At 39.8% G+C, this 18,234-nt stretch overlaps 1 protein-coding gene across 13 annotated transcripts in view; it reads left to right on the forward strand.

Annotated features, from left to right (window-relative positions):
- LOC119732505 (kinesin-like protein KIF1A) overlaps positions 1-18,234 on the forward strand; it is a 73,635-nt gene that overhangs the window by 14,617 nt on the left and 40,784 nt on the right. For 11 of the 13 annotated variants that reach the window (XM_038206037.1, XM_038206047.1, XM_038206036.1 and 8 more), the window contains exons 3-14: positions 5,705-5,784; positions 6,221-6,320; positions 9,424-9,668; positions 11,681-11,870; positions 12,136-12,201; positions 12,981-13,001; positions 14,663-14,820; positions 15,113-15,347; positions 15,667-15,746; positions 16,567-16,722; positions 17,204-17,379; positions 17,509-17,701. In XM_038206037.1, coding sequence (XP_038061965.1) covers positions 5,705-5,784; positions 6,221-6,320; positions 9,424-9,668; positions 11,681-11,870; positions 12,136-12,201; positions 12,981-13,001; positions 14,663-14,820; positions 15,113-15,347; positions 15,667-15,746; positions 16,567-16,722; positions 17,204-17,379; positions 17,509-17,701 — 1,700 coding nt within the window. The remainder of the gene's footprint in view (positions 1-5,704; positions 5,785-6,220; positions 6,321-9,423; positions 9,669-11,680; positions 11,871-12,135; positions 12,202-12,980; positions 13,002-14,662; positions 14,821-15,112; positions 15,348-15,666; positions 15,747-16,566; positions 16,723-17,203; positions 17,380-17,508; positions 17,702-18,234) is intronic. The other 2 variants (XM_038206049.1, XM_038206041.1) reach the window with 1 other exon arrangement.

The raw sequence follows: 18,234 nt of genomic DNA on the forward strand, positions 1-18,234 counted from the left end.
AGCCCGACGGCCCGGAGGAATTAGTCATCACATCAAATTCATCACATTTGATTATTAACAATAGAAGGCCGGTTACTAGACACAGGTAGGGTGCAAAGTAGCGCATTATGTGATGATGCACCAAAGATGACTCATTCTTAATGTACAGGATCAGGTTTCTTGAGAAAAACACTCTCATCTCAAGATCACGATAAAAAAAACAAGACGAAACGGGTCGTAAGTCTGATTGACAGATTACAAATTCGGTGTTCAAAGAGCTTATTAAATTATGTGAAGAAAATTAGAAAACTCAATTCATACATTGTCTCACAACATATTATTTCATGTCACTTTTTCTGGACACATCGTGTGGTACCGGTGCGTGCACATGCGTGATAATGTGCAATCAACCATATTATTATTAATTCATAAATACCTCAGACAGTTTAGCTATTCCTATTGGTCGAGAGCCCGTCACGTGGCTGGTCTTAAACGGATGATAAAGACATGGCTAGCTGGTCTTAAACACTTTTCCAGTGTCACAATAAAATGTGGACTCCTAAAATCCAGTGCCTCTTACCGTTTCATTGGTTGAACATTCACAATCCTCATGTAGGCATGCGCAACACTACAAGCGAGTCAGAATTTTATAGTTCTAAATTCAAAACGCAACGCCCCAGGTGCGTTCTGCGTGACATCGCGCAGAACATGTTATGCGCGCGTCAATCTCCATAAAAGGGTTGTTTACATCTTACTCGCCAGCTGAACACTCCATTATTTTGCTAGAGGGATGTTTCAAAAAGCATGAAGTGAACTTGTTGAACAAAATCGGGATTTTTTTAACGAATTATTTGATATTTTTTTACGGTTAAGGTATTTATGAATGGGAATAAATATGTGCTCGGTCGGTATTTATCACTCTGTTTAATACCGCTTAGAGTCTGGGTGCTGATAATTACCCTCGCCTCCGGCTCGGGTGCTGATAATTACCCTCGCCTCCGGCTCGGGTAATTATCAGCACCCAGACTCTAAGCGGTATTAAACGAGTGATAAAAACCTCCGGAGCACATATTTATTCCCTTATTAACAAATGTTGCAATGCAAACTTGATGAGTCATATTTTATAAATTTGTAAATTTATAGAATTGAATAAGGAAATTTGGCCAAAAAATGCAGTAATTTAAAACAAATGAGATGTAGGCCTATTGTGAGAGTTTTGTAAAGTACCAGTACCAGTACATATGGGACATATGTACATGAATTAGAAATGGTTACCAGTTGACCTCGCATCGCAAGAGCCATTTGCTGTATCCTTTTTACAGCTCCATGCTGTAATGGAAGGAGAGGGATGATGATACTTACTATTGTATCTACAAATGTACATGTACATGTACATAAATGTACGTACCGGTACATGGAATAGACATTGATGGACGGGTACCGGTACCAAATGTTCAGATTGTATCAGATGCACATTTACATGTATGTCAACCCTTGAAAGAATAGTACCGCACATGTAAAAGTACACCAAAGTGCTAACCAGCTACATACATGTACATATATGTCATGTTTGGCTGGAGAATTAGGTCACCACTTTGAAGGTTTAATCCTTCTGAGCATGCTGAGCCGTGGGTTTTCCCTAGACTATCATTCGGGGGTTTTCCTCCCACCACTAAAACTGTCATTTCCTTCCACATCTTCAACCAAGGGACCCACTGGGAATACCGGTACGCCCCCATCCTGTTCCGACTCTTGCACTGCTGGATGTTGCCGAAATTTAACAAAATACATAAATACTCCAAGATATTGTGTACGTGTATTAAAACTGTCCACCTGTATGAAAGCTGCATGTATACTCAAATTATTAATTAATATCCATTAATAGAAGAAGGTCCTGTTCAGTTGTATGTTCATTATGAACATTGAACAAAATTCATTTTCCGTTAAAAAAAAATCTGAATTTAGCCCTCCAAGTTGTTTTCCCAAGAGACATGTGTTGTACATTTCATGGCCATGTATTACAAATGTAAATGCAGTTGTTAACACTGATTGTGAAAAAACCCACTATTGGCCACTTTATGAAAATTCATCACTTTGTTCACAACCTAATCAAGTTCCAATGGAAATTATTGCTACTAAAAATTTAAAAAAATAACAAAAACAATAAAACAGAAGCAGGAGTGGCAAAATTACCAAACTCAACTTCAGTTTCTACGAAATATAACCCGTGGCATTATACCTGCAAAGTGTGAATATGCAAGTGATTTTTTGTATTGCAACGCGGGCTGCAAAATAATGTAGGCTGTGCATACACAATAAGGTGAATATTCTAAACGCTGTGGCGCCTGTCGTCTTGATGTCCTCCTGTATTCCTTTGCCCAAGGTTACGGTAGATAGCAGTGAAAGGTATCCACGGTCAAAATCATTGTCAATTGCGATCTGCGTTACTACGTCACCTGCCAGATTCTCCGTCTTTTCTTTCTCTTTGTTATCTTCCTGAAAGGTGACATTTATTAAATCAACGTGGCGCCGGCAGGCTCCTGTAATGATTTCCTATTTTATTTTACGTCTCAGCAAGATTTTTTTCTTTTTCTTGTTTTGTCTTGCATTTCTTGTCAGTGCTTGCCTCACGTTGAAGTTCAATATAAAATATTGAAGGAATTGATTCTACCGTGGATTCATTAGGAACAATAGGCAATATCGTCTTGCATACCGGTACTTACGTATATATGCATGTAATATATGCATGTAATATATGCAGTTGTGTATTTTTGCACACGTTTGCGTGCAGTTCGTGTATCTGCATTGATGTCTGCAATATTGCCCCTCTCCTGGTCACAATGGACCAGAATTCGTAATGTGAGAATATGTAATGGAAGAAGCTTCGAAGGAGCTATGACTATGAGTGCATAGCCTGTGATAAAAGAAATTTGATGCCTTAAAAAGACACATACATGAACCTTAATTGAGGATGAACATACTGTATCATTTACAATGTTAAATTGCTCCCTCTCTCTACCAGTACATAAACATGAATGTTATAATGTACACCATCCTTGTACTATGTATGTACACCACGTAACATGACATTATTTTGAAATGTTGGAAAACCTGCATATACATTCACATTTTAATACAGTGTACATGTAGCAGCATCATATGTATATCTGTTATATTTTCCCCTGCAATTTTTAAAATACCGGTACATTCATGCTTGGTTGTACATGTATGTACATGGATATTAAATATTATGCTCTATTTTTAGCAATGTAAAAAAAAAAGAGCTTGGACGAGAAACTGGTTTATTTTTTTAATTGGCCTAAGTAAGAAAGGAAAAACCTATCAAGGGGTGTCACAATGGACTTTCACACCTTCTCACATTGCATGGCTAGCTTGACACAAGAGTGTTCTGCAGATTAATCAAGAATATACCAGTACATATACATGTGTGCAAATCTTTGGATTTGACAACATCATGGGCAGAGAGTATGGCATGATTAACTAGTGGTGGGATTTAAATCTAGATTGTTTAACATTTGGTTTGATCAAACTCCACTATTCGGTTTGGATTTTGGAAACTGGATATTCCAAGCCGACCTTAAAAAAAATCAAGCCTTCCATTTTTTGGTGACATACATGTGCATGTAGGCTACAGAAACAACTGGAACATCCCCCAATTTGCTCCATGGTGTCTGATTGTAAGACCCCGTTCCCACTTGATCCACCAATTGGGGATCTGATCCACCTTTTGCCAAATTGCCGGATCAGATCCCCCAATTGGTGGATCAGATCCGGCAATTGTGTGTAGTGGGAACGCTAACCGTTATAAGGTGGATCAGGATCAGATCCACCTTTTCTGATCCACCTCTGGACCAGGATACAGATCCCCCAATTGGTGGATCAGATCCGGCAATTGGCGGATCACGATCAGATGGGAACGCAAAAGGTGGATCTGATCCGGCAATTTGACCTGTCAACATCCGCACGGTGCACCAGTGGCGCGAAAATGTTGCGGTCTTAAGAACGAAGAAACACGTTTTCAGGCGTGTAGCTCATGTGAAAATTTCCAACGTACACAACATGCACAATTAACAACCGCGGAACTACGGGCTAGCACCGCGCATGCACGTGGTATATCCTGAAACTACACTAGGCCTTTTACAATTTTCGTTGCGTTATTCTTCCATTTCTAAACCTTTTTTATTCGTGAAATTGTACTTATTTTTCCATCCATAAATGACTCTGAGTCGGCACTCACCAAAACACTTCAATTTGGCACAGAATCATGGAAAAGCTTACGAGTACGCAATGAGAATAGTGCCGATAACGCGGTGCGTCTGGAGGTGACAAATCTGTAGTATTGATTATAGAAAATTGGAAAATGATGTCGTAGTACATCATGTGACCATTTTTAACCAATGAGAAGCTTCAGAACCAGGGAATCCCTTATCGATGCATTGGTTTCTGCCGTGATGTCACACATTGAGCGGCGCTGTTCGATTTCACCAGTTAATTTATGCACGTACGGATCCTCTACATACAGATCCGTGATTTATGTCGGTGAATTCGCGTAATTTTTGTCGGTGAATTCATAGCGCTGTTAAAAACTGACCCAACCTGGCCTAGCATGCAACACTACTGGCACTCCACAGAGCGCGCGTAATTCTGAACTCAGTGACCTTTCGGACTCAACATTTCCATTCGAAAAGGTGGATCAAGCATAAGACGGAACGTGACTTGCGGTTTCGTTGCGGTCAGATAACGATCACACCAAAATGCCGGATCTTGATCCACCTTTTCCAAATTCAAGTGGGAACGCGGTGTAACTGCCTTCACTTGCTAGTGGTCTTCTTGGTTCATGAATAGCCTGCCCATTCGACTGATCAGAGAGTTCCTACCCATTTGTTCAACATTACAGCTCTGTGGAGTGTTTTTGTAAAGGCCCAGTGGTCACTGAATCCTGCCAACTATAGGCCTACACAGTCATTGTAAGGGTATTTCATGTGGCACCTCACTCATCACTTCCGGTGAAATCAGAAAACCATTATTCGGGGGATTTCGGTTAAACAAAAATTGGATAACTGGATTTTGAAATATCCCATTCCTCCCACCACTGTTATTGACTTCGCATGAAGGAAATACCAGTATGCATAGACCAGGGGCGTCAATCGCTTCTCAAAAGTGGGTGGACATACCGGTACCATGATCAGAAATAATGCGAGCGCGAAGTGCTCTGTGGTGCGATCTGAGGCAATTTCTGACCACTTTAACCAATATTTTCCCAGCAAAAGATAATAATTTAAAAATCATTTACGAGGTTGAAGTCATTGAATGAGCTATTATATTCTAAGCTAAAGGCGTGGGGTTCGGGGCCTGAGGGCCCCGAAAAATTTTGGATTCTAAATGCTCCGTGGTGCGATCTGAGGCAATTCCTGACCATTTCAACCAATATTTTCTTAGCAAAAGATACATTGTAGTACATAATAGGGCCCTGTAAATGAGGCACGAGTCAAAAATCTGGGAGGGGGGGACATTTGATATTGTGTCCCCACCCTTCAAAATGTGTGGGGGACATGTCCCCCTGTCCCCCCAGGATTGACGCCCATGGCATAGACCAGTAAAAGGGGTATTTATTTTGGGGCGGCTTTGGTTTCATGGTTTGTAGAGTTACCTTTGTACACTATGTCAGGATAATGCTAACCTTCCCTTTTTGATTTCTCTCCAGCCTGAAGAGCCAGATTATGCCTCCCAGAAACAGGTCTACAGTGACTTGGGGCAGGAGATGCTTACGCATGCGTTTGAAGGGTACGTGGTCAGCTTTTGTTTATTAGTTTTCTCGTTATTTCAAACTTGCCAAAGTCTTCCCAAATCTGTTGTTTTGTTTTCATATTGCAACCAGTCCACCCATCCTGTGGAGTTTGGGACAGTCATATTTCAAAAATTGACAGTTAAAATAATTGTACAGCTCAAGTGTTCTTTTCAACTGCCAATTGTTTAAAGTTGCCACACACACACAAATCTAAACTGCAGGTAGACATGGTTAAGGATATGATAGGTGTTACTTGTACGGTATAAACTAGTATATATTTGCTTTATAAAACACTGATTAGATGCTTTCCCTTTTTTCAGTTTTTATCCCCCATGGTACCAGTACATGTAAGGACATACATTTTTGCAATTCTGCTGGTACATGAAGATAAAACCCTGATTTCTGGATTTCATTCTTATTTATTTTGTGCAGGTACAATGTATGCATATTTGCTTATGGACAGACAGGGTCTGGAAAGTCCTACACAATGATGGGTAAACAAGAAACGTCCCAGGAAGGCATTATACCATTGGTAAGAACCAAGAACTTTCAATGGAACCTTTGGTAAGATCCAAAGTCCCTACACAATGATGGATAAATAGGGGGTATCCCAGGAAGGCATTATACCACTTGTAAGAACCAAGAACTTCCATTGGAACCTTTGGTAAGATCCAAAGTTCCTACACAATGATGGGCAAAGAAGTGGCATCCCAGGAGGGCATTATACCACTGGTAAGAACCAAGAACTTCCACTGGAACATTTGGTAAGATCCAAAGTTCCTGCACAATGATGGGTATTAGGCATCCCAGGAAGGCATTATACCACTTGTAAGAACCAAGAACTTCCATTGGAACCTTTGGTAAGATCCAAAGTTCCTACACAATGATGCATAAATAGGGGGTATCCCAGGAAGGCATTATACCACTTGTAAGAACCAAGAACTTCCATTGGAACCTTTGGTAAGATCCAAAGTTCCTACACAACGATGGGCAAACAAGAGGCATCCCTGGAAGGCATTATACCACTGGTAAGAACCAAGAACTTACATTGGAACCTTTGGTAAGATCCAAGGTTCCTACACAACGATAGGCAAACAAGAGGCATCCCTGGAAGGCATTATACCACTGGTAAGAACCAAGAACTTACATTGGAACCTTTGGTAAGATCCAAGGTTCCTACACAACGATAGGCAAACAAGAGGCATCCCTGGAAGGCATTATACCACTGGTAAGAACCAAGAAATTACATTGGAACCTTTGGTAAGATCCAAAGTTCCTACACAACGATAGGCAAACAAGAGGCATCCCAGGAGGGCATTATACCACTGGTAAGAACCAAGAACTTACATTGGAACCTTTGGTTAGATCCAAAGTTCCTAGCACCTTGGCCTTGCAGTGGAGACTTCTTGCCCCGGACATTTTCGGAGACCAGACCCCTAATTCGGTTTTAAACCAAACGTTAATAACTGCACCGTCACACTTGTATTCCCTTGTTAAATATACATGCATGTCGGTTTAGTGTACACTTACTGACATACATACATGTACATTGTACATGTACGCTGTTCTGAGTACACATCTTTGTACTGTACTTGCGTATTTACACTAGATGGACATATCATAACAATAATAAGGAAACTAAACAAATCTTGTTTACATTTCATAGATGTGCAAATCTGTGTGCATGTTTTTTTATTAAACTGCATGTACATTATTGTAGACTCTATTGTAGAAATTAGAAAGTTGAGGAAATCATATTTATAAGCTACATTTTTCATATGTGACTATGTGATAGGAGAAATTGAGGTTTGCAAGTCCGGTTATCCTAATTTGTTTCAAACCGAATAATGGTTATCTGTTTGCACCAGAAGCTACTAGTACGGCTTATGCCAACAAAAAGTGACGAGTAAGGTGATGAGTGCGATGCCCTCCACTTTGTGGGATTGATTTTGGAGGATTTTGTGGGATTCAGTGACCACTTGTCCTTAACAAAAACACTCCAGAGCTGTAATGTTGTAATAAAAATGGGCGGGAACTCTGAACAGTCAAATGGGCAAGCTTAGCCATTTGTGAACCAAAAAGACTAGCGAGTGAATGCGGTTACAATCAGAGACCCTGGAGCAAATGAGGCGATGTTCCAATTGTTTTCTTCAGCCTGTGTCACAAAACAACAGAAAACTTATCTTTTATAAGGTTCGTTACGAATGTCTGGTTTTCCAAAATCCAGACCGAATAGTTGAATTCAAACCGAATATTAAAAAATCCGGATTTAATGCCACCACTAATCTTGAATCAGACTGTAGCCCACAAGGGATATCATGAGAGTAAAGTGACTTGCGTCTCCTTTCAACCTTCTAGTTCACACATGTAACCCTATCTTTTCACACGGCTACCTGACGTCCGGAGACCAAAGATTGAGGTTTATAGGTTATGAGCGCCTTGTGTCGTGCTCCGCGACATTTGATCAAGATTCGACAGTGTCGCATTTCAGAGATAATCCTTTAGAAATATTCCTCATAGCCTCAAAGGCTAATTCATCCTCAAAACCTGGCTTTTCACATTAAAAATAGCATAATGTGGGCACCAGAACAAAACATGTTTACTTTTGTAACCTAGATATCTGGATATATTTGGGGACTTATTTCCATTGGGATCACTGGGTTTAAAGATGTATTCCACCTGCTATTTTTGAGTTTCACCTCATAAAATAGGGTGTTTGCAGTCCTTAGTTTCCTAGCAATGTTTAGTTTACTTTTGATTGGGACTTTGAACAAAACAATCCACCGACGTTTAGTTATTGAAGGATTTCTTCACAAAATTCAAATGATTGACTGCCGGACAATAATTCAGCTCTCGCAGGGTGGCTTATTTGTGCACAAAGTGAAAGTCCTTTTTAAGATGGTTGCAGACACCCAAAATTTGAAAATATTAAAAAATTGAAAATTATAAAATTATAAAAATTGAAAATTTGTTAAAGGAGAAAAATCTATTTTTGAAGAGCCTGGGCATGCTTCTTTAAGGTGGGGCTGGATAGGCTCATGTACATTGCCAGATTTGGTTTGTGAGGAATATTTTTTTTGAATCAATTGAAATGGAAACTGAAAAATCAAAATTGCAATTGTGAAGTTATTGTCAGGATTCTAGTACAGGCAGATGGACATGTATAACCCCCAAAAGGGTGGGTTTTTTAACCTCTCCAAATGTGATCTCAGAAATGTAATGATTGATCTTATGAAATCTGGTAGACTTCTGTTAGATTTCTTAAGAAATCTTATTGGAGACCTTCATGCTTTTTAATATACACAGTACATGTATATATGTACATCTACTTCCCTTTTCCATTATTGTCTCAGACTAAAGTAACAAGCCTGGCCGATTGCTATTTCAAGTCATTTGAAAATTATAAATGCTGTTGACAATGCACTCAATAACCAATAATTCTGTCAGCTTTACAGTACCTTGTTCTCAATTTTTTTTTAACCCATTGACACTCTTGCACCTTCTGAAAGTAAGCTATCGTTTACACTGGGGGGTTTTTTTTTGGAGGGGGGATAAATTGTACCGAATAATGCAAATGAACAAGTTTTGATTAATAACTGAAGAATCGTTGCCAACTTTTTTGTGGTAATTTTCAGCTATGTAAGGAGCTGTTTGACCGAGTCAGCAACCATCCGGAACCCAACATGCAGTACTCAGTAGAAGTCAGTTACATGGAGATCTACTGTGAGCGAGTGCGAGACCTGCTCAACCCAAAGAACAACAAGAACCTGAGAGTGCGGGAACATCCGCTGCTGGGTCCCTACGTGGAAGATCTGTCCAAGCTGGCAGTTATGTCATTTAGTGATATATCAGATCTGATGGATGAAGGCAACAAAGCGAGGTTAGTATGGGCTCCGTGCACAAGTACCCCCTCAACGGCAAGAAAGGGAGAGTTGGGGGAGACCACTGGCAGAGACATTTGAATGTATCACTGGCGATGCCTGACGCTCACGCCAAGATGCTGTTGCTTTGTGCACATGCAGAATAAAATAAATTGTGCATAGTTTGCGCTGTATGTCAGCCAACCAGTACGTAAAAACAATGCGTCCTGTCCACCGGGCTCCCAAAATGATCAAAAAGCGCCTTCTCTTGTTGGCGCATGGAGCCCATTACTCCGTTTGTGGGTATTAGCAAATTATTCATGATTGATTCAGTGCGTGAAATTAGACAAAAAAAGTGGTCAGACAAAATGTCCGAGCACAATCAAAAGTGTTCTGCCATTGTCAAGTTTTGATCTGCCATTTAGCGTTCCAAATTTGAAGGTCACATGAGCAAAAAAATAAGTAAATTACTCTGTGAAACCTTGCGAGACGAACTTTCAAAAGGCCGCGTTTACTATACTTCAAACACGTGGACGGTACATACACGTGTGTACATGTACAGTATGTATGTTTACGTACATACGTATCCATAATACACACTATGTAGTTGCAATGACAAGCGCCGGGCATTCACGCGCTCGTTTCTGTAGTAAGCCACGTTGTGAGAATTTAGTAACAATCACGGACTTAAAGCATACCGCGCAACACAACGTACTTTGATCTTGCTAAATTCTCATTACATGTATGCGCGTCAATGTCCTTATAATACTCTATACTCGTCACTATACAGACTCGATTCAAGTCTGCAGAACACATAACTTAAACTGGGTGAAATTGCAGTTCTGAATGTCCAAAGAGGCTCGATCGAATCATTATAGCAAGGAATAGAGGTTGAATCAGGTCCAATTTAACACTTTTGCCCAATAGAAATTAACTGGGAATTCCACAAACGGCCACTGCTCATTTCCATAAAATGACTTGAAAAGTACAAGAAGTTGTATTAACTTATTTGTAGAAGAAACACGAAGACTGCTGATCGAAACACAATTTATCGACTTGATTTCACGTCTATTTTTTGGCAAACGGCACGTACGTACGAATGCCAATCTATCGCTGTGCACGCCGCGCTGCACTAGACTGTGTAATGATTGGGGTGTAAACGCGTTGCATCTATTGCGTGAATATAAGACAACACGTACATGTAGTTAGCAGCCGCTCAGCGTACGGTAAGTATTACAGACCGGATCATCGGAAATAAACAACAAAATACTTTTGAGTGCAAGCGTTTATTTCATACTTCTGAAAAAGACAACTCCACAAAGAATACATAAATCGCTCGGACATTTTGTCCGAGCACATCTGCATTTGGTCGGACAAACCGTGAAAGTGGTCGGAAAATGTCCGATGTCCGACTGTAATTTCACGCACTGTTGATTATACAGGGTGAATAAAAAAACGAAACCCAAATGTTGGGACCATTGTTTTAGTGAAGTTCTGCATGTAGCACTTTCAAAATCTAGGATATGAAAGCCCAATTCATAAGCTTTCTTTTAGAACAAGAATCATTCAAATCACTCATGTATTTTTCAAGTTACAGAATTTTAAACACAACCACCGTTCTTTTATCAAACCCAACACAAATCACATAGGGATGTGTGTGAATTATTTTCGTTTTACTGAAAGAATGCACACCTTTTTTGTGATCAGTGGACAGAACTTTAAAACGGTGGTTGTGTTAAAAAGTTTGTAATTTAAAAAGTACATGAGTGATTTGAATGATTCTTGTACTAAAAGAAAGCTTATGAATTGGGCTTTATATCCTAGATTTTGAAAGGGCTACATGCAGAACTTCACTAAAACAATTGTCCCAACATTTGGGTTTCGTTTTTTTTTAGTCACCCTGTACTTTCTGGATTGGTAAATTGTTCTCAGTAGCGCCATGAGACTACCCCTAAGTCACAAAGACAGCTCAGGTTAAATGCATATTTGTTGTTAAATTTCTTAAGATTTTTCTCTTCTTTGCCTTTGCTAGGACGGTGGCCTCCACCAACATGAACGAGACAAGCAGTCGCTCACACGCCGTCTTCACCATCGTCTTCACCCAGAAACGTCACGATATCGAGACGGATCTGTGCACGGAGAAGGTCAGCAAGGTCAGCTTGGTTGACCTGGCAGGAAGTGAAAGGGCTGACTCAACGGGGGCCAAGGGGGTCAGGTTAAAGGTCAGTCACAGGTCAAATTAACGTAGATATTTGAATAGCTGTGATCAGATCACTTTCACTTACGTGCTTACTGTAAAGAATTTGATTCATTCAATAAAAAATATCAGTCACATTGTGATTCTAACCAGTACCTGTAAAGCTTGCAAGAACCGTTTAGAACAAAAAAAAGGAAGATTTGAAAGATCAATTTCTGTTTTAGGAAGATTGTTTTATTAAAATTGTGTGACGATTTATTAATGTTTTTGTTTTTATTTTCTGTTAATAGGAGGGAGCTAACATCAACAAATCGTTGACTACACTCGGCAAGGTCATATCAGCATTAGCAGAAGTGGTAAGCATATTACACTGTGTTTGCTTATAAGCTTGGTCCGGTACAGTTTGCATTGCTTAACCCTAGGCCCTTTTGGTTAGGAACGATCCTCAATCCTGCATAATCCTCCAATTGCAACTATTTAAAAATTGGATTCAGCCTCAATCCTCCGAACTTATCCGTTATTGTCTTGAATTTGTTCAGTGGCGGGGTGACCACTGCCTCAATCCTGCAAAATCCTCCAACAATTACTGTTAATGGGTTGAGGCAGTGCTGATGACATTAAGAAGCAGTGCGGATGATATCGAGCATAATGCAGGGCTCAATTATGCATGGCTGAACATAAACAATGCAGGGTACAGTCTATGAACTCAACACAATGCATTCTCCAACATTTTGTCCAACATCAACCGATGAGAGGGATTATGAATATAGTAAACAAACTTCTCAACAAATAATAAATGTCATTTGAATTCGTTCTTATTAATGACACGTGACTGGCAAATGGCAAGGTTCAGAGGTATCAGGGACAGGAAAAAGGTCACACTTTGGGCCCAAAATTGATAGAATGATCCACATAACAATTCCAGTTATGAAAAAAATTGTTTTTTCTTAATTCATGTGTTGAGTGTGAGCAAATGTACATGTGCTTTCCTGCTTGGTCTGGGCCACTTTTTACCCACATTATTTCTCACTTGTAACTCCTGAAACTCCTATAACTTCTTGCCATGTGTGCGGCATTTGTTGCCACTAACAATCTTCTTAACTTGGCTCTGTTTTTCCCAACTACTCTCCCCCAGTCTCAAATGCAATTATCACAGGTGAGAATGGAGTCAAAGTCTTCTTGTTGTCGTGTCGTTGTAAACATGTGTCATTTTAATTTCTGATGTGTGATGTATATATTTGTTGTGCATTAACGTACATATCACTCACATTAACAGAACTAATGCTGTTGATAATACATTGAACTCGTTTCCCCATTATTTTTCATGTTACATGTATTTGGTAAACATATATATATTGGTTCCTATGCAAACTAACTTACATTGTACATGTACATGTATGTATGGGTGTGATTAGTTCCAAACCATTTTGTTGTAAACCTTAGAGACATGAGTGATACATGAAAATGTTGTAGCGTCGTCAAGTTTGTCCTTATACTGTAGTCAATAGTATTTCCCAACCGCTGCAAAAGTAATGTTTGTGGTGCTCTTGCAAAATGAGATTGAACTGGGCACATAGTGGGGCAGATAGGGCAAATATTTGGGGGCATTGTGCCTTTGATGATACAAGCATGGCATTTGGCATACAGTCAGAGTATGTCATGAGAAAGATATTTGGCTATAGGGCCATCGCAGATTTGTCCTTTGAAAAAAAAATATAGGTAGAATAACAAGCAATTTTCACAGTAGCTAATTTTGCTTGTTATTCTACCTATATTTATTCAAAGGACAAATCTGCGATGGCCCTATGGCCAAATATCTTTCTCATGACATACTCTGACTGTGTGCCAAATGCCATGTTTTTATCATCAAAGGCACTATCACCTATCTGCCGTACTAACAGGCCATAGTGGAGACACCTTTTTTTTAAATGCTTTTAAGGAAAAACAATAGGCATTTTTCATTTTCAAGACTACAACAAAATTTGGAAATTTGAGAGGTCTTTTTCTCATCAGTGTTTGGTTTTTTGACATTTTTTTTTTTTTTTTAAACAGCAGTAACTTGTCAATGGAATGTCCGACTGAAGTGCAACAAACTAGATTGCAAGGAGAATTTTATTCTTGTTTTAATATCTGCAAACCCTCATTTCGACCTCTGCCCAGTCTCGTTTTTCTAGAATGCCTAACATGCATTCTTTTTTTTTGCGGTAAATATTTTATGCGCAGTACTTAATATTTTATATCGAAGAAGACTTCATTTTGTGTAAACGTCTACATTTATGTGTATTATTTTTGTTAGTGAGTACATTTGCATGGTTTGGAAATGTTTTTGTATCTTCTTGATTTGTCGGTGTGACACTCCAAAAAATAAATGCAGCAATTGAGGTGTGAGCTAAATTATTAGCTGTTCAGTCGGAAATCACACACTCTCAAACAAATATAAATTTGGTCCATTGTAAAAAAAATAAATTAAGTGTCAAACTTTGAATTGTGAGCATCACACTCCCATACATGTAATTCCAATGGTAATAATGTACACGTACCGTATCTTTCAGTACAAATTTATTATATGCTTCATTTGTTCAAAAAGAATATTTCTTCCACATTTTGATGGTATTAAGGATCCTCTTTTGAAGGATGTTTTTCCAGCTGAGCAAAAGCTTGCCATCTGTAGGCTTGTTCCTCTTCAAGAAAAGCAAAACAAATATTCTGTTATCACAAGTTCTAAATTGCAAGTGATGAAGGTTTTTTAGGAGGTCCTACCGTAGATTGCTCAGCAGACGTTCTAAGACATCTTGGCTTTATTTCCTTGCATCCCAGGCAAGCAAGAAGAAGAAGAAGGCAGATTTCATTCCATACAGAGATTCAGTACTCACCTGGCTACTCAGAGAGAACCTGGGTGGTAATTCCAAGACGGCCATGATCGCTGCGCTCAGCCCGGCCGATATCAACTATGACGAGACACTCAGTACACTCAGGTAGGGGAGAAGGTCATTGTAAATCCTAACCTTGCATGATCCTTCAAACTCAAACAAGTGGTTTTGTAGGGTTTGGTAGGCATGAGGGAGGTGGAGCCCTGGCACTATTACACTATTATCCCAGATCCTTCAAAATTAAACAGTGGTTTTGAAGGGTTTTGTAGGAACGAGGGAGGTAGAGTCTGGGCACTATTACAGTATTAGTCCACATCCTTCAAACTCAGGCAGGTATGACTTCAGACAGAATTTGGATTGAATGTTTGATAGGACTCTCTTTCTTTGGTCCTGACAGATACGCAGACAGAGCCAAGAACATCGTCTGCAAAGCCATCGTTAATGAAGACCCCAACGCCAAGCTGATCCGAGAGCTCAAGGAGGAAGTGCAACGACTGCGGGAGTTGCTGATAGCTGAGGGGATCCAGATGAACGCGCTGCACTCTGGCAGCACGGAGAGCAGCGGACAACAGCAGCAGCAACGAATCATTCCTGTACAACCCATGAAAGAGGATGCGCTGGATAGGCTAAAGGTAAAATGACTGCTGCATGGCGTGCTAACGTATCAAAGATTTATAAATAAATCTGAAAATGGAAAAAAAAAAATCATGCCCATTCAGATTTTTGCTATTTCTCTCCACTGTGGCCTTTGCCCAGTTCCGTTTCATTTTGTCAGAACGCTTCACATTTTTTTGGTGAAAGTTCACAAACCTGTATCATCTTCGTGTGAGCATCTAGCATACAAATCCTTCCTATTTCTGTCCGTACCTGCTGAGGGGAACTGGTGAACTTTGTCCATAGGGGCGTATCTATCAATGTCACTGAATGTTTTGTGGTTTTTTTTTTTTCAAGGAATCAGAGAAGCTGATCGCAGAACTGAATGAAACATGGGAAGAGAAACTGAAGAAGACGGAATCCATCAGACTGCAGAGGTCAGATTTTCGCTAACTCCAAAACTTTTAGATTTTTAGAGCAATGCTAGAGTAACTATTGGTTGATGTCATGAAACTAACTGAGTTGCTGTAGGTTGGGCTTGAGTGGCAGCAGTATGCATTCTTTTGCAAGCCATGATTTAGGCCCGTAATGATTATTACGTTATTTGTTTAAAGGTAATAAACAACATTTGCCTTTGCTATAATTTTCAGAAATGGATAAATTTGAGGGTTAGTATTTTATAGCAAATATTGTTACGCTGACCTGTTTAAAGTTTTGTGTTCATAGATGCTGAAAAAAACCAAGGGAAAAAATGCTGTTCTTGTAGTCTGGTTCCCTGATCCTACTTAAGACTATACAGATCAAATGATGGACATTGGGGAATTGTCAGGTCAGGGAACTAGACTAGCTGGCTTACGCTCTTTCATTGATGTGTAGCCGATTGCAAACGAAATGTGCACTTAAGTTAGTAAATAAGGGGCAGTTTTTGAAAAATGATGGTCGGCTGACCATCAGTGGCCGACCATCATTAAAAATTGATACAAAAATTCCACTTTTCTTGAAGATGACAGCACGCCAGGTGCTATGATTTCACAGGATGCTTGAGACTATAACTCACTTACAGTCAAGTCGGGTATTTCATAATAATTTGGTAGTTTTGTTTTTTGATGTTTGCACATGTTTTGTATATTACCTTTAAAGGTTGATTTTGTAATTTATTTGGTTAAATTGAAAAACACTTTCATTTAGAATGCACCGGAGCACAAGGCGATTTCTGGACAAAGTGCACCTTTAATATTTCTGTGTTATTTTGTGTAGGGAGGAGATGCTAGCTGAGATGGGCGTGGCTATCAGGGAGGATGGCAACACAGTGGGCGTGTTCTCACCCAAGAAGACCCCCCACCTTGTCAATCTGAATGAGGATCCATTCATGTCTGAATGTCTACTCTACTACATCAAGGACGGCGTCACCAGGTAACTGGCTTGATACTGCAGACTATCAATCTTTTAATGTTTGTCTTTGAGAATATCAAGGCGACAAACAAGAATTGAGTACCAAATAAGGCTTTGACTGGGTGTCAGATTGTTTTAAGCTTTGGAAGCTAAACGTGTGCGAGTCATAAATGAATGTGTAAAGAAATGGTCGTCAGAAATCAAAGGCGACCTGTTAAAAGTCAAGCCTTAGCGAGAATCCACAATTTTTTTCAAATGAAAGACATAAACGCATTCATTACACTTGATAATAAAATTGAAATAAATGTACAAATGAATTACCCAAATATCAATGATTGTAAAGAAAAAATTGACTTTTGATCAACTCAGAAAAGCTAAACGATGTCTATGTTAGGTGCAAATATGCAGAAAATATAAAGTCTTATCCATGCAGCTTTTTCCCTCTATGGAGTCCAAATATAGGGAGCCTGTCTTTTTTACAGATACTTGTTTTGTTTTGCAGAGTTGGGCGTTCAGACGCTAACATTACCCAGGACATACAACTCAGAGGCTCACATATACAGGAAGAGCATTGCTTATTCACCAAAGAAGATTCCCTAGTCAAGATTGTACCATTTGAGGGGAGTATGTGTTACATCAACGGAAAGAAAGTGTCCAATCCGCTACTACTACGATCAGGTATGGGAAACCCCCCCCCCCCCCTCAAAAAAAGAAGTCTTCTTGTACTCATACTTGTTCCCATGGTACAGCCGCATACTGTCTCCTGTAATTAGCTGTTGAAGTCGTTGTTTGTCTGAACCCTACCAGGTTGTCGTGTGATCCTGGGCAAGTACCACGTGTTCCGTTACAACCACCCTGAGCTGGCCCGTCAGGAGAGAGAGAAGACGCCTCAGGTGGAGACCACCTTGGCAGCTGAGAAGGAACCGGTGGATTGGTCCTTTGCTCAGAATGAGCTGCTGCAGAAGCAAGGCATTGACATCAAGGACGAGATGGAGAGAAGGTATAGAGTAGGGGTGTTTTGTATCAAAGAATTTGAGTTTTTGTAATATTAGTTGTTTATTAACTCCCCACTGGGAGATTAAGTCTTTCCTTGGGCGACATTTGTCGACAAGGAACTACCCCCTGCTGCTTACCATAGGCGACTTTAGTCGACCAGGAAACCACACACAGAACACCCTCAACACAGATTTATTCACTGCTTTCCAGCAAGTTGGTATGTTTGGCTGCCCATACATCAACCATATACCAACTGAAAGAGTGTTTTCGGATTGTTCTAAAGGTGTAGTTTAATATTAATGGTAGTACCATGCTACCATTACAAACATTTGAGAAAAATGCTTCAGAAGTATCCACGCACAATTTGAGATATGGAGTGCCATTTGGGCATGTGGTGAACAAACAGACATTACTTTCTTATTTTTGCGCATATGGCCTTAATTTTTACATCCTCCAAACAAAACCGCATGAAGGAATACCGCCACTACAGCATCCCCTGGCATTGTCCCCTGCAGAATATTACATAATTGTCTGGGA

The sequence above is a fragment of the Patiria miniata genome, unplaced genomic scaffold (genome assembly GCF_015706575.1).
Source record: "Patiria miniata isolate m_02_andy unplaced genomic scaffold, ASM1570657v1 HiC_scaffold_24, whole genome shotgun sequence".
Taxonomy (NCBI): Eukaryota; Metazoa; Echinodermata; class Asteroidea; order Valvatida; family Asterinidae; genus Patiria; species Patiria miniata.